Source organism: Neomonachus schauinslandi, chromosome 10 (assembly GCF_002201575.2).
Source record: "Neomonachus schauinslandi chromosome 10, ASM220157v2, whole genome shotgun sequence".
In the NCBI taxonomy this organism is placed as follows: domain Eukaryota; kingdom Metazoa; phylum Chordata; class Mammalia; order Carnivora; family Phocidae; genus Neomonachus; species Neomonachus schauinslandi.
In genome coordinates, this window is record NC_058412.1 from 8,137,087 (window position 1) to 8,161,181 (window position 24,095).

At 43.1% G+C, this 24,095-nt stretch overlaps 2 protein-coding genes across 4 annotated transcripts in view; one reads left to right on the plus strand and one right to left on the minus strand.

Moving 5' to 3' along the window:
* The window catches only part of SLC66A3 (solute carrier family 66 member 3), a 24,284-nt gene extending 1,177 nt beyond the window's left edge, over nt 1-23,107 (plus strand). The window contains exons 2-7 of one of the 3 annotated variants that reach the window (XM_021697651.1): nt 4,095-4,177; nt 4,261-4,330; nt 6,278-6,335; nt 7,559-7,679; nt 9,541-9,582; nt 10,969-12,001. In XM_021697651.1, the coding sequence (XP_021553326.1) occupies nt 4,095-4,177; nt 4,261-4,330; nt 6,278-6,335; nt 7,559-7,679; nt 9,541-9,582; nt 10,969-11,060 (466 nt within the window). In that variant the 3' untranslated portion in view covers nt 11,061-12,001. Of the gene's footprint in view, nt 1-4,094; nt 4,178-4,260; nt 4,331-6,277; nt 6,336-7,558; nt 7,680-9,540; nt 9,583-10,968; nt 12,002-22,973 lie in introns of those variants that run through there. The other 2 variants (XM_021697652.1, XM_044918871.1) reach the window with 2 other exon arrangements.
* Nucleotides 16,667-24,095, minus strand: part of ROCK2 (Rho associated coiled-coil containing protein kinase 2) — a 139,416-nt gene continuing 131,987 nt past the window's right edge. The window contains exon 33 of the mRNA XM_044918870.1: nt 16,667-16,870. Coding sequence (XP_044774805.1) covers nt 16,867-16,870 — 4 coding nt within the window. The 3' untranslated portion in view covers nt 16,667-16,866. The remainder of the gene's footprint in view (nt 16,871-24,095) is intronic.

Sequence of the window (24,095 nt, forward strand, 5' to 3'; positions counted from 1 at the left end):
GGGGGGGGGGGGGGGGAGAGATGGGGGTCCTGCCCCGGGTGCGCCCATCTGGGAAGAGGCTTCGTCCAGAAAGAATCGGCCACTGGCGGGTGTGTGAACGACCCCACAGCGCTGGGGGCCCCCCCCGGCTGGCTAGCGTCGGTTTCTCGTAGGTCCCTGAGCCGGGGAAGGTGAGCCGAAGACGGCCCGATGCCTCTCGAAGTGGGGTCGGGAGCCTGCCCACACCCTGCAACGTCGGCAGGCGCTGCCCGCAGCGGCGGGCTATCGCTTTGTCTAACCGCGCCCGTCGGCAAAACCGGCCCCCGGGCGGTGCGGTGCGGCTCACGTGGGCGGGAGAGCTGGAGGCGGCGTGGGAGGAGGCGGGTGTGCGGGGCCTGCGGGGATCGCGGCGCAGGTCGAGGCGCGGGTGGTGGGCTTCGTGGACGGCCGGGGCCCGGCGCCCGGACGCTGTAAATGGCAGTGGCTGTGTCCAGGCCCAGCCGGCTGCTACCCTATCCTTCAAGCCCAGCGGGAGGTGATCGGCGGCCCCCTCCGCTGGATTCCTCGGTTTTATCTCCACCCCAGGCCACGCTTCATCTTAGTGGTACCATTTCCAGAGCCGGGTCTGTGTGCTGACTGTGCTTTAAAGGCATTATCGTAGTCAGTCCTCAGGACGCCCGAGGGAGTAAGCATTGTTTTAATCCCTAGACAGTAGGAACCTGAGGCCGAGAAGGTGAAGCACCATGCCCAAGTTCACGGGCAGCAGCAGGGTCCAAGGGTTCACCCGTCCTGGCTCTCTCCATTCTGATGCCTGCCCTCCCCCGCTCTCCACACTCACTGGGTTTTGCTGCTTTCTAGATTCATTCGCCATATTGTGGGTGGGGGAGTTGGCAGCACCCTGCCCTCTTCCTTTTTTCCTTCCGCAGCCTTCGCTGGTGGGGGCCAGCTAGGACTGGGCCCTGGGGGCAGTGCCTGCCTGCCGGCCTGCTAGCGGGAAACATAGCCGCCGGATTTCCAGCAGAAAGAACCCCCCTAGGCATCACCATCATAGGGACCCTTTAGCTCCTGGGAAGTAGAAGCATAACAGCCTCTTGGAGGACATGTGCCCTCCTTGGATCCTGATCTTAGAAAATTAATTTTAAAAACCCATTTTTGAAAAAATTGGGCCAACGGGGACATAAGCCATATCTTAATGATACCAGAAAATGACTTGTGATGTGGGTTGGTGTGAAGTGGCAAGAAAATGCCTGCATTTTAGAAATGCCTCCTGAAGCCTGCAGGGGGAAAATCACATGCACACTTGAGCAAAGAAAAAGAGGGTGGGATGTAGGTGAACATAGCAAAGTATTATTTGTTGAAGATGGTGCTTAGGGACTGCTGTTACCCGCGTTTCACAGGTGCGGAAGCCAGGGCGGGAGAGGTTAGGAACCTGATGCTGGGGATTGGGAGCCCAGCAGCCTCGCTCCAGAGTCTCAGTTCTTAACCCGCACTGGACGGGAGGCTCCGCCTTTAGCAAGGGGCCCGACTGCGGGGCAGAAGCTCAGCAGGTGGGGGGCAGGGGGAGCACTGGCTGGGGTCACACGGGGTCTGGTGCGGAAGGCAGCACGGATGGGACCCCAGGCCGACCATGGGGAGTGCTCCGTGCCAAGAGGCTGCTCATTGCCACTGTTACTGGAACAGCTGGTGTCCCAGACAGGTTCCCCGGTAGGGAGGAAGTGGGCTGGGGGGCGGCGGAAGTGTGTGGTGGGCACCTCCCAGCCCGGGTGCGCCCCCACTTCCGCCAGGACGGTGTTCTTCACCTGCTGGGGGCGCTCGTGCCTCAGCTCCTCCACCACCCCCGCTTCCGGGCCTTCCAGGCATCCCTCCTGCTCTGCCCCCTTGTGCCCTCCTGGGGTCCAGCCTCAGTTCTGCTCTCTGCACCTGCTCTGGAACCTTCCACGGATGGACTTCCAGACAGGGCAGCCCGGTGGGTGACCCTGCTTCCTCTCCCCAGGCCCAGCAGGCTGACTTCTAGGCTGTTGGATGCACTGGCCTCTGGGTAAGATTGCTCTGGAAAAGTCTGCAGTCCAAATATGGTTCCGCTCCTGACTCCTGAGTTCCTGCCTCTGTGGGTACATGTGTAGTTTTTGTTCAAACCTCTAGCTTATGCGTTGAGGAAGGAAACTCAAGTCACTCCATGGAACAGACCAGGAATTTCAACAGATTTGTGGGGCTGGGGGCAGACACCATTTGGTTTGATTTTGTCATGAGCATTCTAAAGTATTACTTTTTAATTAAAAATAGGGGCGCTTGGGTGGCTCAGTCGTTAAGCGTCTGCCTTCAGCTCGGGTCATGATCCCAGCGTCCTGGGATCGAGCCCCACATCGAGCCCCGCTTCGGGCTCCCTGCTCAGCGGGAAGCCTGCTGCTCCCTCTCCCACTCCCCCTGCTTGTCTTCCCTCTCGCTGTGTCTCTCTCTGTTAATTAAATAAAATCTTAAAAAAATATATTAAAAATAAAGGAAGGACACTGACTGCCCCCAGGCCACAGGAGTGACAGATGGTTGACCTTGAACGCTTGGGTCACGCAGAGCGAGAGCATTGCAGCCTGGCAGCGGGGCCTCCCTGGGAGCGCCACAGCCTGGGTGGGGGTGGTGGATAGCACCCCATCGGTGTCAGGAAATTCAGGCTCTGGTCTTTGTCTTTTCCCTGAGTTGTCATAGGACCTTGGCTTCTTGGGCCTTAGTTTCGCCAGGTGGTCTGTAAAATGTGGAGGGCAGTGTGGATGACCCCAGACAGCGACCTCAGCTGTGACACCCCAGGGTCTCCCACCTGCCCTGAAGGCCACTGTGCGTATGGGAGGTACGCCCTGCATGAAGTGGGTGCCGCCCATGACCCTACAGATCATCCGTTCAGTGGGGTCCGCTCCAAGCTTGCCGTGCCTGGGCCTGGCTGGCTGCAGAGCTGCTCTGCAGAGGTGGTGGGGTACAGCTGCACCCCGAGGTCCCCCTCAGAATGGTGCTGCTCTAGAGGCCTGTTCGACAGGAGGGGAAGCCACGCAGCATGGCAGAGGCCTGGAAGAGCACCTACTTTTCCCCTGAAGTGCGGACGGGACCACCTGCAAAGCCAGCCTGACCCCTGGGAAGGGCTGCTGGCCTTCGTGAAGGGGACAACTAGGGAGGCCCAGGCCTGGGGAGACCACAAGCTCACGGTGATGCTGGCCGCCCACCCCCCATCCTGTGCCCCTGTCCCCTTACCCCCAGCTCAGCCAAGAACTGTTCGCTAGGTTGGAAGCAGGATTGGGGGGGGGGGACACACGCCAGCCCCCTTCCTAGCTGAGGAAATGAGAGGGGTCACATTGGGATGAGGGAGGGAGGTCTGGTTCACCTGAGGAGACAGCCTGGGTGATGGGGCAGGAGAGTCTGAGGGGACAGCTGGGGGCATTGAGGTTCTTAGCGAACTGACTGGCTGGGGTGTGCGTCAGAAGGACAGGAAGCCCAGGCCTTTTCTCCTGAGAAGGGTCGGGTCCTGGGGTCTTTACCTCCCCTCCCTACATCCTCAGCCTCTCAGAGCTAGAATTTTCTTAAGGAACCGATGGCTTTTCTTCATGCCTCTCCCCCACTGCTCCTCCTTGGCTGGGCGGCACTCTGGAAGGCCACAGGGATCATCCGGGTAGTTGGTTCTCTTCAAAGGTCCTCTCTCCGCTCAGGGCTGCGTCCAAACCGGCCCAGCCCCTCACGAGCTCTGCCTGCCACCGCCTGGGCTGTCTGTCTTGGCCTGTGTGGCCTTCTGAGGGGGCTGTCCGGTGCCAGGCAGCTGCCAGGCCAACCCGGGGGCCAGGAGCCCCGTCTCTGCTAATCCTGGTGCACAGCTTGCCCCCTGTGAAAGGGACTTGACAGACCGTGCACATCATGCCCGGCGCCCCATCAGCCCTGGGCACAGGCCCTGAGCAAAGCTGTGGCCGTTATTACATCACCAGTCCATCCTTTGTGTTCAAAATCTCCCCCCTTGACATTCGCAGGCTCCAACCTCCAGTTCCAGGGTTTTGCGAGCGAACCTGGGCTCCTGGGGGGCTGGCTGGGCCTCCCTGCCGGGCGCTGGGTCGGTCTGAGCTCAGGCGCACCCTCTCTGTCCCCAGTTTCCTGGTGTTTCTCCAGTACCAGTGTTACTATGAGTACCCGCTGCTCACCTACCTGGAGTACCCCATTCTCATCGCACAAGGTAAGGGACCCCTTAACCCCTCCGTCCCCCCACCCTCCGCCCTCGGACGCCCTCCTGCCTCACTCCGGGCCTTTGTCTTTCAGATGCCCTCCTCCTGCTGTGTGTCTTCCATTTCAATGGGAACGTGAAAGGGGCAGCACCCTACCTCGCTGTGTATCCTTCCGTCTGCATCCAGGAGTCGATGGGACGAGGTGTTACCTGCTCGCAGTGTGTGTTAAGTAGAGTCCTTTACCAGACATATGTTCTTTTTGGTTAAAAAAGATCCCAAATGCAAGACTCCATGTGAGTGAATATACCTCCCCAACCCAGAGATATTCCAGTGCAGTCCTGCCCCGGGGCCTCCCTTCCGAGGCCAGGGTGCCCACGGCACGCCCGCGAGCCCAGTGGCTCGTGGACTCAGTCCCTCCCTGGTGGCGTGCCGCGTGATGGAAGCACCCTGCTCAGAGCCCCCTCGTCCACGTTTATTCTTTAGGGGAAGGGAGATGTTCCTTCTTCCCTGAAAACATCCCCAAAGTACTTGAAATGATAGTAACGGGAATGTCTAACGCACCTGGTCAGCGGGCTGGCTACTGTCTGCCAGCCTGTGAGCGAGGGGTTCTTGAACGTTTGTTCGAAGTGAAAATGATGCCCAAGATGTGAGAAGGGTTATGGTGGGGATCCGGTCATGACGCAGACGTGGGCTCACTCACGCAGCATCTTCTGTGAACCAGGGCCCGGCTTTCATTTCAACTCTCTGTAAAAACCCAGTTCCTCCCTTGCTGAGAATAACTAAGCTGCTGTGTGTCCCGACTGGGAGACTCACAGGAGGAGGGGCACAGGACAAGTTCCTGTTTATAACCTCCTCCTGTCAGTCGTGATGGACAGTAGGTAGGGTTGCCATATGAACAGGGACCTTTTTCCTAGCAAAAGTGCATCCCAAATATTGCACGGGACATACTTGTACTCAAAGACTATTTTTGTTGATCTGAAATTCAGGTTTAACTGGGTGCGCTGTATGTTTACTTGCAAAATCAGGCAACCCGACAAAAAGGTCATCTTGAACTCAGGAGTTGCTGCTCCTGGTTTGGAATGAAGAGCATAAAACTGGGCAAAGTTCGTGTAAGAAACTGAATTAGAGTGTGTTTTAAAAACAAGATTTCATCTGCCTAGATTCCAGCTACCCCTTCTGGTGTTGACCAGGTTGCCCGGAATTAGTTCTCCGGACTTTTCAGCCAGGGCACTGTCGATCCTTTCATTTAAATAATGTTATTAATTGGGGCGCCTGGGTGGCTCAGTCGTTAAGCGTCTGCCTTCGGCTCAGGTCATGATCCCAGGGTCCTGGGATCGAGCCCTGCATCGGGCTCCCTGCTCTGCGGGGAGCCTGCTTCTCCCTCTCCCACTGCCCCCGCTTTGTTCCCTCTCTCGCTGTCTCTCTCTCTGTCAAATAAGTAAAATAAATAAATGTTATTAATGTTAATGTTATTAATTATAATCATAGCAACCTGGTTGGGTCCCTATGACGTGCCACCAGGCATTGAGGAGGCAGATAGGACAAGGAGTGTTAAGTCCATTTTGCACATAAGCAAACTGAGGTCAAAAGAAAGAATGGGACTTGTCCAAGGTCACAGCTGAGGCTCCCGGCCATTATCTCACGTGTTTGCTTCAGCTTGTCTAGCTGGGCTTTCTGTGCCTGCAGCCTCCCTGAGCTTGGCGGAAATCCGCTGTCATTTCTCCTGTCTGCCAGCGTTGCTGACGCCAACTGGATTGACACCAGAGTTAGCCAGGAAGGGGGAAGTCAGTGAAGAGAGTTTCACGTGACACCTGCAGAACGCGGCTACCCCATAATGTCGAGCTGCTGCTTCAAATGCTTAACGTTTGACATGGCGTTGCACATGTCTGCGTGTTCAGGGCTTAAGTGGGCGCTTAGAATCATTTGGACCCCCAGCAACAGTCCACAGATGCAGGGGGCTGTTGGCAGTTCTCTTCCACAATCCGCTTCTGCCGTTCCCAGGTCGGCTTAGGTGCGGAGACTCCACGGCCTTGGCGTGAAGGCACGGGCCCGGGGTGGGGGGCGGCAGGGCCGTCAGTCAAGCTACTGCTGTCTCCCTTAGCGCTGGGTAGATTCGTGGCCTCGTGGTTCGTCCTTCCCCTGCAGAAGTGGATCATAGATCTGGCCATGGTAAGTGGATCGCGCCTTGAGGACGGAGTGTGTGAGGTAGTCTGTCCCTCCAGGCCGCCCGTTCCGCAGAGAACTGCGTAGGTCGAATGTTTAACCTGCAAATTTGTCAGCCGTACCAAAGGAACGAAAGCACAGTCTTGTCCAAATGTTAGAAGACCTTATTCTCCCTGAGATGTTTGGCAACATTTTTTACTTCCTTTTGGGGCTGGGGGTGCATAGAGAACCGGGCTGGGGAGGTACTTTTAACAGTAGTAGATGGAAGAACTGGATGTAAGTTAAACAGCTTATGATCAGCTTGATGATTGCATATTGGCCACAAACTCATTATTTTTCTAAACTTGTCCCCCCACCCCCCCCCCCCCCGCACCACTTTTTCCTCCCCCTTGGAAAAGGGTTAGTTCTGTCCTTTTTTCCTTCCTTGTTTAAGGGCCAAAAATTCCCATCGTGTGAGAATAGGATTCTGAGGGTGGGTCAGGAACCATTTGGCCCCAGATCTGCTCTCCGAAGTCACTGGAGTGTACTTCTCCACCCAACGGGAGAAGGAGAAGAATTGGTGGTCACCAGTCAGTGCCTGCCACACCCAGATTCATGAACTGCACCCCCTTCGCCTGCATCTTGTCTGTGATCCTTGCTTGGAAAGCGCACTTGACTCCATGTTACATTTCAACCTTGTGACACCTGGAGAGCAATTAGATAGGGTTGCCGTATTGACAACGAAGAATTTTTTAGTATAAGTATGTCCCGAATATTGCACAGGACATAGTCATGCTAAAAATTATTTGTTGTTGATTTGAAATTCAAATTTACCTGGGTGTCCTGGAGTTTTATTTGCTAAATCTGTCCGGGCCTTGGTGATGCTCCCCAAGAGAACTACTTCATGATTCTAGAGATGGCGTTTTCTCCTGGAAGACGGATGGTGGAGTATCCAGCAGACGCTGTTAGAATATCTGTGACATGAGTGACTGGGGCCCTACCTCAGTTCCCGCCACCTGGCCCTTGGCGCTCTGTCCTGACCCGACCCGCCCCCGCCCCCCCCTCCGGCCCGCGTGGCCCTGTGCCCTGGCCGGCTCTCTGGTGCAGTCTTCCCACCGGGGGTCAGTCCTCGCATACGTCTGCGCCCAGGGTGACCACTCTCCCTGCTCCTTCCAGCCATTTCTGCCTGTTCCTCCCCGGCTTTTTTAACCGAGGGACTCCTGACTTGCTCATGTTTTCCCTGCAAACAGAATCTAAGTACTTTCATCAGCACGGCCAGCAAGTTTGCTCAGCTCCAGTACCTGTGGAAGACCCGGGACTCGGGAGCCGTGAGCGTCCTGAGCTGGAGCCTCGCTTCGTACACCTGTGCGAGTAAGAGCAAGATGCCAGGGGAGGGGCGGATTTGGGGGCATCGCAGGCGGCTACCCAGAAGAGTTTATCACCTTGGTGCCCACCTGTCACAGGCCCACAAGCTTTAATCCTTTGCACGTAGCTATTCACGTAGAACCTCCATAGTTACGACTCTGATATCACGCAGACTACTTTCCATTCTCTGCAAGATCCATATTCCAGTTGCTAAAGAAAAAAAAATGTAAAAGCACACCTTTCTCCAAAAATCTGGCCTAATATCAGCCGTCCTCTCTTCTTTGGAAAGCATCAAGAGGTTGATTATGTGGAATTCACTAACTTGTTTTAAATATATGAATCTGGGTGCCTGGGTGGCTCAGTTGGTTAAGCGGCTGCCTTCGGCTCAGGTCATGATCCTGGAGTCCAGGGATCGAGTCCCGCGTCGGGCTCCCTGCTCGGCAGGGAGTCTGCTTCTCTCTCTGAACCTCCCTCCGCTCATGCTATCTCATTCTCTCTCTCAAATAAATAAAATAAATAAATAAATAAATATATGAATCTTTATGATGTAACAGATTACAGAGATGAAAGTCATACACTGACTTTTGAGAATGAATATAATTTGCCCCCGTGGAGTTTTTCTGGAGCCTTATCGCTTGGTCTCAAGTTCAGAATTTCCACCGTTCATGTGGATTCTTGCAGGAACTACCTAAAATACATATACGCTGTTTTAGGTAGAAAAGTTTTTTAAATTCAGAGCTCTCACATTAATTAGGTTTACTACTTTTAGATATTTGAATTCTACTTCATATTTCTTCTGTGTCCTAAAGGACCGATTTCTCCATTAAGGGTTGATGGAAGGGGGTCTTTGTGTCCCAAGTTATTTAAAATTAAGGCTTCTTGGGTTTTATTTTCAGCTTTAAAATGTTGAAGGGTTATGAAATGTTGAAGTATATGTATGGTTTCTGGAATTGCTAATTAGGTATATTACTTATTAGCACCCTAATTTTACCTTCAGGAATTATCTTGAAATGCTGCTTATTCGATCTTATAGGAAATCTTCAAAGACCATGTAGTACATTTCCATCTGTTTTGCATGGCAGTCTGTGCTTAACAAGTACTTAAATGCACATTGAATAAATGACACATAACCTGGGGATTATAACTTTATGGGAAGAAACGAACTGGTTTTAAACCTAATTTCCTAGATGTGTGACATGTGAGGGGGAGGGAGAGCTTTGTGTGGGTTGGTTCGGGTTAGGAAAAGCAGGTAGAGTTCTCCAGCTCCCAGCTCACGTCTCCCGTGTGCGTCCACTCACACCCATACTCCAGTTTCCTGTGTTCACGAAGTCAAGTGCTGTACTGGAAAAATGAATTGAACTGTTCTAACTAGTTAGACCCTGAGGAAAATCATGCCCTTTGCTGGGCCTGTTTCCTTTACTTAGAACATTATCTAGAAAAGAAGGGTGTAGAGTTCAGTCATTTAAAAACATTTTCACTAGTGGGAGCCTTTCTTTAAATGAAATCTTACCAGAAGCCCCCTGTGTAAATGAGATTTTCAAAACTTGCTCTTTGGGGTGGGCGAGCTGTGGTTTGGCACACACGATGGGCTCAGCTTCTCCCTGCCTTCCTTGGGCAGCACTGAATTACCTTCTAGACACCGTGTCTGCTCTTATGAGCAGCTTCAAAACCACTGGCCTAGGACACATGGCGGGATTTGAGCGGTTTTATAAAATATAGTACTGATTTAGTATTCTGCACTACCAAAATCTTTTTTAACCAAGATCCCAGTAAGCATATATCCTATATTTAAAAATGGAAAGACGTTAGCTAAATATCAAAATGCCTTGAGAAGCAAGTTGATATTGCTGAATGTTTTCTTTTACAGCAAGAATAATAACAACTTTAATGACCACCAGTGACTTTACAAGTAAGTACCCCCTTTTTTGAATTGTGTGCCCTTTGTGCCTCCTTCATTTGTAAATTGTCTTATGGTTTCACGGATCAGCTTGCTCCACTGTCCAGTGAGAGGCCAGCAAGTTTATTCCTGGACATCAGCCCCACTTACGGGACTAAGCATCTGCATCTTGTAGTTTCTGGGATAGAACATGCAGCACAAGGTAGGAGAGTCCTATCTTTGTGGAGCCTCCGATCTCGCAGTGGATGGAGATGGACAGTGGGATGGAGATGGACAGTGGGATGGAGATGGACATCACGCAACTAACTACTGAAGAATGCTGGGAAGTGTGTTTTGGAAGAGTAGGACAGGATCTAAAGGGGGAATCTGACCGAGTTGGAGGGGCCCAGGGCAGCGAATTTGAAGGGTGAGATGGGGAGAAGGGGAAGAGACGGTGATAGGGAGCAGCCCGCTTGCAGGTCATGAGCAGGGGACACATGGCTTAGCCACAGACAGCGAATGGGAGCTGAGTGAGTGTGAGTGTGAGGACGGGGTCTACTGAGCTGACAATCATTTGACCCCCACATCCTTGTTTTTTTTAAAGGGGGAAAAATACTTGGATTGACGTAAAAAGAAGTTAGTTAATTCCTTAGGCTGTTTTCCACTCCCAAGTTGAGCATATATATTTTCGGGGAAAATGATCAAAACAAATCATGTCACCTATTCTGTGAAGACTAGGAACATGTCCCTGGCACATAGACCCTTTAAGTAAGCGAATTGTTATTTGAGAAATATTGCTACAGAGCAGTGGGTGCATATGCTGGTCCCTTTGCAGAGGCTTATCTTAGGGTCAAACACCTCCCAGGGCTCTGAGAGAAGCGTTAAAACTATTCTGGTCAAAGCCTGAACGTGGGTCAGGTGGGGAAAGGGAAAGATGGGTCTCAGTCTTCTCCACAGGATCCGAAGGACTCTCTGTATGGGAAGAAGAGTCAAACTGTAATTAACCAACAAAACAAACCCACATATTTAAAAGTTTGAAAGATTGAGAATGTTCTAGTTGTAATTTGCTTTGTATTTAAAGTGACACTTGTTCTGAAAGTGATCAGTGTATCTGGGAATCATCTTTTAAAGACAGTTCAGCTGATATCTTATGTGTTTTACAACCACAGAGATACATTAAATCTGATAAATCTTATTTATCAGAAGAGTGTTCATCAGGTCACTTATGGTAAAGTTTTTCCCCCCAGAAATATTTAGAACCAAAGTTGTTCAAAACCTCTCGTGATGCGGAGTTCCAGGTTTCGTTGGCAGGCTGAGGGGCAGCTAAGTAGGTTTCTGCTTAGAGCAGGAGGTGATTTTGTTTTAGGACGGGAGAACAGTACTTGTTAATACATACTTTTTCTTTTTGATTAATTTCAGTTCTTGTGCGATTTGTGATCATGCTTGCTTTGAACCTGTGGGTAACAGCCACAGTACGTCACTACAGGACGACAGTTGTAAAGGCTGAATGATGGATGCGTTGCTCCAACACACAAAGTGGTTTCCTAATAACCAAAGGGGAAAATAAGCTCACTGCTAAATCAAGGTCTTCTATAAATTTAGTCAACTGTTTCAGAAACTTTGAAGCTGGAGGTGTTTTAGACATGAGCCACTTAGACACTTGTTTAGAAACGTTGATTCCCTCCCTCTCCTCGGCCTCAGGAGGTGGGGGCAGGGCTCAGACACCTGCAGGTTGAGCATCATGATGAAGTTCTCTCCAAAGAGCTAACTACATCTGGTTTTCAGCTTTCAGAATCTTGTAAGAAATAAATCCTCTCCATGGCACATTATGAACGGAGTGGGATTTTTCCCAAAGTCAGAAGTGGAACTGTGGTAAATTACTAGGGTTCACTTTCTGGGACTGTTTAATTTTAACACAGATTTAACAGGCTGGCCTTACTGTATCCTAATACAATATAGTACCTCCTTATGCTATAAGGACATCGAGGCAAGCAAAAATTGGCTTGAGTTCGTATACCAAAGTTAGTCCTTTAACCTCATATAGTGCCTTTAAGTAATTCCTAAGGAAAGGTACTATTAGCTGCAATCTCTACTTAGGATGAGGCAGTCCCAATGAACTTTCTGATTCAAGCATAATGCTGCCGTTTTTAAAAGGGTCACACCTTTAAAAACACCTTTAAAAAAAAAAAACACAAACACATCTTGTCCATTAATACATACAGTAAAGGGTATTGCTGGGTTCTGCCCAGTTCTTATGGATTTCATTCTCATTGTATCATATTCTAAACATAAGATTATTGGATAGTGCATTTTACTATAAAAGTTTATAAACCCTAAAATTTAAAAACTCTTTACCTTTATAATTGAATGGCATTATTCTGTTATATGTAATAAGTCAATAGTGTTTGTTAGAAAATGTTTTAGTTTCCTATGTCAAATAAAACTTTCATATTCTGAACTCTGCCGAGTCTTAAAACTGTCAGTTGCTTTAAGTGATTAGTTTTAAGTTATATAAAATGCTGTTTTAAAAATATAAACTGTGGTTAATGTTTTAGAACTATCACTTGGAACCAGCAGGAGGAGAAACATCTTTTTGGTATATAAAGATAAAAAATCATTCATTCTGTAGCTTTTAATCATAGTTGTCATTTTTAAAAAATTTTTTTATTATTATTTTTTAAAGATTTATTTATTTGAGAGAGAGAGAGAATGAGAGAGCACATGAGAGGGGGGAGGGTCAGAGGGAGAAGCAGACTCCCTGCCGAGCAGGGAGCCTGATGCGTGACTCGATCCAGGGACTCCAGGATCATGACCTGAGCCGAAGGCAGTCACTTAACCAACTGAGCCACCCAGGCGCCCTTTTTTTTTTTTTTAAAGATTTATTTGAGAGAGAGCGCGCGCAAGCCGGTGGAGGGGTAGAGGGAGAGAAATCTCCAGCAGATTCTCAGCTGAGCACGGAGTCTGACTCAGGGCTTGACCTCACGACCCTGAGATCATGACGTGAGCCAAAATCAAGAGTCGGAGGCTCAATCCACTGAGCCACCAGATAACCCTATTTCAAGGTAAGCTGTATGCCCAACATGGGGCTCGAACTCATCCCAAGATCGAGTCACATGCTCTACTAACTGAGCCAGCCAGGCCCCCTCACAGTTGTCATTTTCAAAAAAATCCAAGTGATTTTTTTTCATATGCAATTATAATCTAACCATTGGTATAAATACAAATTATGTGATTTTTGAGTCCAACAAATATTTAATTTAAATACACTTTTTAATTAGAACTTTATCATTGCTTAAAGCTTCTCTCTTAAGAACATACCATCTTAGGTGAAGAGTTCCCCATTTTTCCTTTTCAGGAGAAAAGGGAACAAATACTTGAACTATTCCAGATATCCTACACACATTACCATATTTAATCCTACAACAATCCTGTAACAAAACAGTCTCAACTTTACAAAAGATGAAAACACTGAAGCTCAGATGGAATAACCTGTCCCAGATCTGATAGCCAGTAAGTATCCTAAATAAGAACCCACGGATTACCAAAGAAATGCCTTCTCGAAAACCACCTCTCAGCACACTGTTCCTGACAAAACAGGCACCCTGCGTCCTTTCCTTATCCTGGACACTCAAATGAGACTGTTAGATTTGCATGTCCCTTAAAATACCTAAATCAAATCAGCGACAGACTCCTTGCTGAAATTCTTTTTTGTATTTCTCTATGGACTAAATGACAGGGTGGAGCATTCACAAGTCTGTAACCTTGCTTATGATTGTTTTGCTATACCCATCATACAAGGAAGGCAAAATTTGGGGGGATAAATTTTAGATGGTTGCAGCATTCCAGGACTATTCACAGGAAGAGTATGAAAATGCTTATGTCTTAATTTCTTTTATTTAATTTTTAATATAAAAAGCAGGCATAAAATACAATTACATTACTACAAAGATGCAACAAAAATTTTTTAAAAATCGGGATATGATTTCTGTTCAAAGGGGAGAGCTGATCAAATATTTATGATTATCTAAACCATGCAGTTCATAACTTATTACAATTCCAAACAAAACTCATTATTATGGGGAAGGGAATCGAGGACAGTCCCCCAAGCATAATACCCAGCACTGTCATACAGTGCCTCTTTTCAAAGTGCTTTATGAGTCAACTATGCTTATCTTCACGCCAGACGGAAACTGCAGCCTTCTTCCAGGGGAGGAGACGTGAGTCAGTAGCAGACCGAGAAACTCAGAAGTGACTTGCTCTCATAGAATATTAAACATGTTATTTAAAGCATGTTTCAGGAAGGTAATATAGTGTCTAAGCTTCTCTATTTTACCACGAGAATCCTGTAAGAATAGATTAACAACAGCAGCAAAACTTCTTAAACTGTGGTTTGGCAACCCATAGTACTTCTTTTTGAGGATCTACAGATAAACTGATACAAAAGACATCCTTCAGAGCCAGATTTGTGACTCTAGCCTACGTTAGTTTTAAAAACACTAACCTTATTTTAGATTTCTTGGTATCCTTTAGTTAGCTAAAGGCATTTAAAAATTTCAGATTTTTTTTTTAAATCTTGCTTCTAGATAGCATATTTTAATACTTTTCAAAAATTCACTATACATTAATTTTTAACAGTAATACCGGCACTAGTTCTCCTTCTACTTCTGTCTCGCTATCCCCACTAAACAAAAGTAAAAAATCCAACTAAGAAAATCCCAGTATTCACTACTTCTTAGTTCTCAATAGGAGGTATTTATGGCTCTAGGAGAAATCAGGTGTGAAGAAATAAGCAACTTTTGGTCTTTTATCTGGGAACCTTTGGAGCCTCAAGAAAAAGAGAAGCTGGCACAAGATCAGGTTGTTAAACCAAGTCAATATTATATTTAATGAGTGTTGGGAAGAGAACATTTTGGATGGGTGTATGTATTCATGTATGTACATGAAACCAGCAACAGGGTAAAAAAAGCAAATTCTTACCCAAGGTCAGAATTTTTATTAAGCGCATTTCCATTAGCTGGAGAAACCACCTTATAAACCCTTACGTTAAACCATATAATGTGAAGAATCTCCATGGGAGAGATTTTTTTCACCCCCTAGAATACCTTTTTTTTCCCCAAAAAACCTCACATTAATTTTCCTTGTAGAGTTGCATCACACCATGATTCTCCGTATTCTCTAATATATACAGCATTCAAAATTTAACTTTTGCCATTTTTACTCAAATATTTCAATTACTCATGTGTAAACTTCAAATTATTTCACCTTAATAAAGTTTATTAAAAATATATATATATATATATATACTCTCCAATTCAGAATAATATGATAGAACCTCCCATAGTGTAACAAAATCTTCATATAAAATATTAATTCAGTCTCCTTTTAACAAGTCTAATGAATGGAAATATTTATTCTATATAAATTTTATATATTTTTCATTTTAAAATCTTACTTAAAAAAAAAAAAAAAGGCTGTGCCCTCAAACCAGAACTGCAGAATATCCCTGTGAGGGAAATGGCATGCATCTCTGGTCTTAGCACAGATAGCATGGAAGAGTGCAGGCGGGATAATGAAAGAATAACAAGATTCAGTTTTAGTACATCAGTAGGCCAAAGGCCACTCTTCAGTTTCCACAACAGTATCTGTATTTTGGGGGTCTAAGTCTTTAAACATTTCTACACTGACCCCAGAGGGAATCAATGAAAAATGTCTACTTCCTTCATCGAAATATTAGATGATGTATTTCAATATCACACCAAACCCTGTGTATGTGTATGTATATAAAGAGACTGATAAAAGACTGTGTAATTTTTTTAAACTTGATGCTTATCATTAATGCATACTGTAGCAGTATAAAACACATTTTTTCTGGGATAATGAGAAAACTAGCAGAAATGGTCCTGCATGACCTATAACTTTAACATAATTTTAAAAATAAAAATCAGGAGCCTCTGAGGCTACTTCTTCCCAGTTACCAGTTTTCTTAGCCCAATCCTGAAATATTGCCATATACAGTTATGTGTTTGAGGGATCACATTTAAATATTTAAAATATATCTACAGTATGTCTTAGTTTTCTTTATATTTGAGATAATCTTAGAATCTTGAGTGTGAAAATGTAAAAATAGTCACAAATGTCTCTACCAGAAATAAAAACACATCTAGGGTAGCCAGCAAATTCAAAGCAAAGCAAACATTTCATAGTCACACACCAATACTGAGGTCTGCAAGAAGAGTGGGATGAATAATAGATATACATAAAAGATATATTAGTTCCAATAGTATCCATTGTTTCTATCACCAATACTTAAAAAAAAAATTCTGTTATACAATCAAAATAGGCTGACATTGATAAGTATTACATGTAAAAATAGTGCACTATTTTTCTTTTGCAAAGCGAATTTGCATCCTAAGAGCTGGTAAACACTTTTTTTCAAAATACAGAAAAGGATGAGACTTTAAAAAAAATTAAATTAAGGCATTCACATGGGAAAAGTTGCCTATCATGAAGCATTAGGAAATTGATATAATTAACGTCAAACTTCCTGTTACAGTAACCGCTTAAACATGAACATGCAGCTTCCATGGGGTATACACAAATGAGTGATATAAACTCCAACATTATGGCTTTATACAAGTGCATAGTTGCAAATGCAGTAAGTTATGATATCTGATTAATGTGTATAAAAAAATAAAATGGGGCATTTGAAGAACCCTCTTGCAGTATTACAGTACTATATATATATAGTGTGTGTGTGTGTGTGTGCGCATATATATATAGAGAGAGACACACACATACATATGCACACACACAGTCTAATGGTCACTTCTTAAAGATGCAGTCTCTATCACTGTAGTGGAATCCATTCCCAGACTCTTCTGGTAAATGTGCTGGTGAAATCTCTCTGTTGATGCTGAAAAGATGATTTCTTTAAACTTTAACTCTTCTCAGTCCTTTTGTGCAATGTAGTGTGAGTGACTGCCAAGAGAGCTTTATGGAACAAGTTTCGAAGAGCTGCATATGCTATTCTTACTCTATCAACCAATCATTGTTGGTTCAACTTGCTGCTCCAAAGGAGCCCAGAAAATCTCCAAGATTTATAATTTATATTGCAGGAATAAAGGGAAATATATATATATATGTATATATATATGTATGTATATATATATACATATATATATATGTATGCGTGTGTTTGAGTATCAGTCTCTCAGGAAAATACAGCTTTTTAAGAAATTTTGGGCCATCATATTTCAGTCTTGTTTTAACTGGAAGAATATGATCACCTTGAATAATGACTGCATTCACAGAAGGCAGCTAGCTGGAAAAAAAAGGAAAAACAAAGTTGGTTGATACAGTAAAATAATTTAAGAGATTGTTAAATTCTTTGAAAAAGCATTCCATTTATATAATTAAACTTGTAGTCTTCCAACTCCTATACTTTTAACACCTAAATCATGCATAAAACGTATTTACCACATTACTTTTCTTATTTTTAGGTACATGCAATTATATTCTTACATATTTCTATATTTTCCACAAACATGACACACAAGTTTTAATACGGTTAACTGGCTATTAGAGTTAGATAATACATCACTGAGTGACTCAAGTGAATGTAAGTCTGACTTGGAGATTAACCGCTAGCTGCCTCATGTAGCTGAAAAGAACAGAAGGCTTATGGACCAGGTTCTACTTGACCGTTTGACTCTTAGTCACATTTTTTAAATCTATAAAATGGGAACAAACACGTTGTAGTAGTAAATATACGTAAAAAGTACTCTGTATATCTTGGTTATAAATACCTCCCAATAATATATGATTTAAGTCTATTTTTGCAATATGCTTACTTAGGTTAAGACACACATTACTTCTTTTAAATCCATTCTGTATAAAAGGTTTGACCATGAGGTTCAATTTTCACTCAAATTTCCTTGAGCCACGGTTAACCAAACTATTTATGTGTTCTACAAGCACAAGAACTTTCACAGCACATCAATAAGCATTCTTCAGCAAGAGGAACATTAACTTTTCACAGAAAGCAAACATCTCACAGCATGACAAAGAAAAGCGAAATCAGAAACAGTATTTCACAGCACTTACTAGACTTACAAACTATTTACGGCTTCAATTCTTGCACGTTAGAGAGAAGGAAGGAGAGGGGGATGGAGGGAGGAAGGAATCCCATGCTATGTTCACAAACTAATACAGTTGTAGGAACTTGAAAACATTGTAAATTTTACTTCTCTGAATATGGCTTCTTTGGAATGAACAAAAAGTACCAGAATTAGCTTCTTTTGTTATTTGTACATGTTTCATTCCTAAGATAAAAAACTGTAATTCCAACTGTATTGAAAATATATAGCCAATAAAGATTCTGAACATAGCATTTCACTTTTATAACTTGACATGGAAATTTCAGTTAGAAACTTTTCTGAAAACTACTTTTCAAATACATACTATTAAAAACAACTTAATAAACTTTCAAAACTAGTCAAAAACAATGAAAACCCAAGTGCAAATCACATGCGCTACTTGGAAATACTAAAATAACTCATTTTTCATTTTTTGATTTACCCAATTTATTTCTTCAGAAATCAAAAACATCGTCATCATCATCACCACCATCAACATCATCAAATGACCAATCCCAGTCTTTAAATGCCAAATCAAGCAATCTGCAATAGGAGGTTTGCAAATTCACATTCTAGCACTCTTTAGAAATGGCAATTTAATATGATAATTATCTAGAAATCACACTTTGTGCTGTGAAGATTTTAACTCTCCCTTCATCAATAACAACACAGTCAAAATTAAGATGGTAGCACACAGGGAGATCTTCTTTTCTCTTTATATGTAAGTGCATATAACATTAGCCCGGTCTGATTTCTAGAATACCAGAGACCTGAAGACAGGTAATATTTAGGGATAAGATATGAGCTTTTCCCCACTGGGCTCAAATGAAGATGTAACCATCTTGATGCCCAGTTTGATTTGTATGAAAGCTCAACATTTGTCAGCACTCCCTTCAAAAAAGGACCCAGATTGTCCGCTCACATTTTTCTAGAACAGCACCACAAGTCCCAGTTTAAAGAGACAGTAATACTAAGAATGCAGCTTTCTCAATTCTATCTGGACACAATATGCTCAATGGGTCACCGACAGTGATGCTCTCTATGAAAAGCCATGATTAAGAGAAAAACCACAGGTATATAAGCATCATTAGCAACTTATCTTGGCTGAATAAACTGGACTTAGAACAGGGTTATATGTGGTCTTTTCTTTCCAATCCAATCCAATCATCTAATATTGCTATCATCTTTATTTTTAAAAATAGGTGTAACTTTCATTGTTTTAACTGTGAGGTTCATGAATCAACTTATGCCAAGAACTCATTTAGTCCCCCAAATCTCATTTGTGACCTCAACTTTAAAGTTGGTTCTTGGGGCACCTGGGTGGCTCAGTCGGTTAAGCGTCTGCCTTCAGCTCAGTGCATGACCCTGGAGTTCTGGGAGTGAGCTCTGCGTCGGGCTCCCTCGTCATCGGGAGTCTGCTTCTCCCTCTCTCTCTGCCCCTCCCCCTGCTCCTTCTCTCCCCCTCTCTCAAATAAATCTTTAAAAAAATAAAGCTACTTTTTAAACCTGAATTTATATGGTTTACTCAATGCTATTTATAATGCATATTTGCAGGTGTTATACCAAGAGATTCTGATATAACTGGACTGAAGGGGGAGTGGGGCGCAAGTATCTGCATTTTTTAAAAAAGATTTTTATTTATTTGAGAGAGAGAGCACAGGCAGGGGGAGAGGCAGAGGGAGAGGGAGAAGCAGGCTCCCTGCATCGGTAGCCCGATGCAGAGCTTGATCCTAGGACCCTGGGATCATGACCTGAGCCGAAGGCAGACACTTAACTGACTGAGCCACCCTGGTGCCCTGAGTATCTGCATTTTTAAATAAAAAATCTGAAGTGAATTCTAATGCATCTGGTTGACTTTGGTAATCACTGACAGAGTATGTTGATAGATGGTTACCTTAATTGAAAGGAAATAAACCAACTCAAATTACTCTATTTCAAAATGTGCTAAATGTAGAATATATCACATTTTTCTAGGCTTACACAGACAGTAACTTATAGCTAAGGTACTGCTTGGGAGATTGAGATCAGTGGGCTGTCCTGGGTGTTCAAGCCCCAATTTTGAAAAATCTGCATTTCATACCCTTCCAAACCTTTGAAGTGTGTGTAAAGTGCACACCCGTGTCACAGTTTTCAAATTTTTAAAAGTTTGGTCACTAGGCTGTTAGCACAATGCCTGGCGAGACTTCCCTTAAAGCCCCCTCAGCCCCTGCCAGTCAGCCATCTAATTCTTGACATTTCAACATGAGAAACTTTCTCTAATTTGGTTTCTTCCCTCCATTTTCACTGTCAGTACCCTAGTGAAGGAGCTCATTAAGTCAACACACACCAGTCTCTTGCTGAAAGACTTCTATCTGAAGAACAAAATAAAAACTCCCACAGCATAGTGCACTGGGTCCTTTTCATTCTGGTTCAATGTTTTCTCTCCAGTGACATCTTCTGCCACTCCCTGTCATTACCCTCTCCCCACTCTAACCCAATACAATGTTACAAACATATAACACGGAAGTAATTTTGACAACTTGGGTACCTCTGCACATAACATTTTGCCTACCATTGTCTTTTCCCTTATTTCTTTGTCTGGAAAATTACTGAACCTCCCTTTTTGAAGATCTTTCTTAAGAGATGCCCTCAGGCAGAATTCTCCATGCTCTCCTTTGTTCCCCTGTAACACTCACTCACGCCTCTATTATAAATAACATTTAAAAAAGTACGTAACTATCTGCTTTTCTATCTCCTCCATTTAATTGAACAGTGGGTACACACTGCAGGCCTGTGAAACTTACTGCCAAAGACTGCTTTGAAAAGGAGCATTAGAACTTTGAGTTCTGCTAGAAGTACGCTACAATGCCTGTTTCTTCACATGCTGCCAATAGCACGTTTCTTAATCCTTACCAGTTTTGGCAGGTTTTACATTTTACTTTTAACTTAATTTTAACTTCTTTGCTTAATAATCAAGTTGATCACTTTTTCATATTTATAGTAATGCCTGTGTGTTCCTCACTGATTTTTATATTGGGAAGAGGCAATCTTCTTTTTCTTAATGACTTATATAAGAACTCTGTAGAGAGAGATAAAATCCATCTTTCTCATTCACATTGCAAATATATATATGGTGTTTTTAAAATTACAAGGCTTTAATTTTTGGTTACTCAATCATTAACTGTCTTTCTTTGCTTTTACTCTTAGGAAGTTCTTCAATCCAAGATCAGATACATATTCACCTATTTTCTTCTGTGTCATTTAATGGATTTATATTTGACATTTCAAGTTGTATACAGCTTTTTCATTTTTATCCAAATAATCAGTCTGTTAACTTTCTAATACTTATAAATGGAAAAGATCAAAACTAAAATAATGATAACATGGGGCACCTGGGTGGCTCAGTTGGTTGAGCCTCCGACTCTTGATTTCAGCTCAGGTCATGATCTCAGGGTCATGAGATGGAGCCCTGTGTCGGGCTCCGCACTGGGCATGAGGCCTGCTTAAGAGTCTCTCCCTCTGCTCCTCCCCCCCCAATAAATAAATAAAATAATGATAACATAAGAGCTCTCCCTCACCCTTAAGTTGTAACTGTATTGGCAATGCTTTATTTCTTAAAACTGGGTAAATGAGCATTTGTTGCATTTTTGCTTTATACTTTTCTGTGTGGCTTAAATATTGCATTTTAAAGAAGACCTTTAAAAGAAAAGTAATTGGGCGCCTGGGTGGCTCAGTTGGTTAAGCAACTGCCTTCGGCTCAGGTCATGATCCTGGAGTCCCGGGATCGAGTCCCGCATCGGGCTCCCTGCTCGGCAGGGAGTCTGCTTCTCCCTCTGACCTTCCTCCCTCTCATGCTCTCTGTCTCTCATTCTCTCTCTCAAATAAATAAAAATAAAATCTTTAAAAAATAAAAAAATTAAAAAAAATAAAAGAAAAGTAATTAAAGAGAAATGCCCTCAGCAAAGACCAGCATTCTGTGTCCTACTTTGGAACAAAATAAAAATAAAAATAAAATTATTAATTATTAAAATTATTAATATGATCATTATTTTTTTTAATTCAAAATTACCAAGAAAACATTCCTCTGGAATAGCATTTCTACACATTATGTTTTATAAGCTGTCAATTAATTCATTTCTACTCGTATCACTGTGAGGCAGTGCAGTATTACAGCTGAGAATGTAGGATCTGGAACTAGACTACCCGGATCTGAACTCATGGCTTTGTTGCTTATTTGGTGTGTGATCTCAGATACACAGAGCTTCTGTGCCTTAGCCTCCATGTCTGTTAAATGGAGACATTAAGAGCTGTTGGTGACAGGGCATGCACTATTCTAGAGCAAGCAAAGTCTTCCAATTTTGGAAATCTCTGACTGCCTGATACTTTTCCCTTGCTGAGTTACAAATGTGCCTCTCTGCACTCATCTACAGAGAAGTCCTCTAAATCTTTACTGCTGTTTACCATCTCCCATCCTTCCAAATAATTTCTTCAGAAGGCTAAATATCCTTAGTTCCTTCACTTGCTGCACATGTAACACTTTCAAATGATCCATTACTCCCTCTGTTATTCTATTCTGTATACCCTCCAATTTGTGTATACTACTCTTAAAATGTGACACCCAAAATGAAATGCAAACTTTAGAGTGATTCATGTGAGACAGACACAGATCCAATTTTATGAATTAATGAAGCAATGGAGTCACAGATGTTAAAGACAATGGAAATAATGCTGCAGACACATAATAAAATACAAAACTGCATCTTAAATGTGCCCATCTTTATGCTTAAAATTTCAGAGTATATTAGACAAAAAGTGTTCACAAAAATACCCTATACATCTTAGAGTCAGTTTTGATATTAGTTTTATGTACATGCATAGTTGTGAGAGAAAGAAATCCCTATTACTTACTGTTGCTATGTAAAATGTATTAAAAAATCAATGAAGAATGATTCGAAGGGCAGGGCCAGAACTAAAACAAAACAAAAAGCAACAAAAATAAAAAGTAAATGTGCCTCCAAAAAACCAAAATGCTAAAGTGGGGAAGAAGGGGACGACAAAGTATTTGTAAGTTAGTGAACATGAAAATTGTTATGTAATTGAAAACATGCCTCACTTAGTCTGAAATCCGCTTCCATAAACGAATTCTATGTGTTATCACAAGTAGTGAAATCATTAATTTATCAAATAGTACCAGAGAGTAAAATGTATTAAAGGAGTGGAGTTCTTACAGTCCTGAATCTGAAATTATTTGCCCTTCTAGAGTCTCAATCAAAAAGAAAGATAATAATACCTCTCTATTCTACTCCACAGGAATATTCTCAAGATCAAATGACAGAATATGCAGAAAGCTGAATGAGAGAACATATTATGGAAGCACTTTGGAAGCTGTGAAGCACTAGAGAGTGTAAGCTATTACAATAGCATAGCATCTATGCACTAATAGTTCTACAATACTAAAAACAGAAATTTAATTTTTAGATGTTTTGCATATGGCACATGGAAAAACCTTCAGTGTCTTTGAATTCTTTGAATTTCTTCAGCTTAATTACTATCATATAATCACTAATTTTATAGTATTTAGTTTTCTCATACCTCACAGAAAAATTCAACATTTTCACTGCTGAAACACCAATTCTACCTTTGTCATTCTAAATTATTTCCTTGAGATAATAGTTTCAAGAAAAGTTTCATATAAGATGTTTGTGGTTAGAATGAAAAGATTTCTGATAATACAACCAATGCACATCATTATTCATATACTGAAGGTCCTGTGTTAGGGAACAAAAAGGATACCTGAAATTAGATACCTGATCTTATATATTTTATCCTTTAGCTAACTAACCAAATCTTCATGGTCATTTCAATGAATAGCAATATTTACAAATGCCATAGCTAGTAAGCCAAGAAATGGTTATTCTGAACCAAGAATGAAATGATTATTGTAGCCATATGAAAATAGTTCCATCAAAATGTTTTGTGCATTCATCATTATCTGGGGATTTATTCCCTAGTCCCAACTCCGCCTCAAATACAAGGAATGCCCACTTTACCCATTAGTTAATATTTGCATTTTTAAGATTGATCTATTGCTCTTTAAATCAGAAACAAGTCATTATTCTAAACTTATAGATGTGAATTAAGAAGATTTCGGTCCTGCTTCCCAAGTCATCTAACATAAAGAGGCTTAAGAGGTTTGAAATACTAAACATAATGTGTGCACCTGACACAGGTCTGTGTGTACATTGTCTACTAAATCATATTTTAAATTAGTCAGTGTGCTTATAAAATCTTAAAATATTATGATTACATACATAAACATGACAAAAATGAGCCCTTTATATATTTTTGGTTGAATTTAATATATGTGTGTGATCTAGTAAACAAATTTGCTCTACATTCAACTAAATCAATGAGTGAGCCATATACACTAAA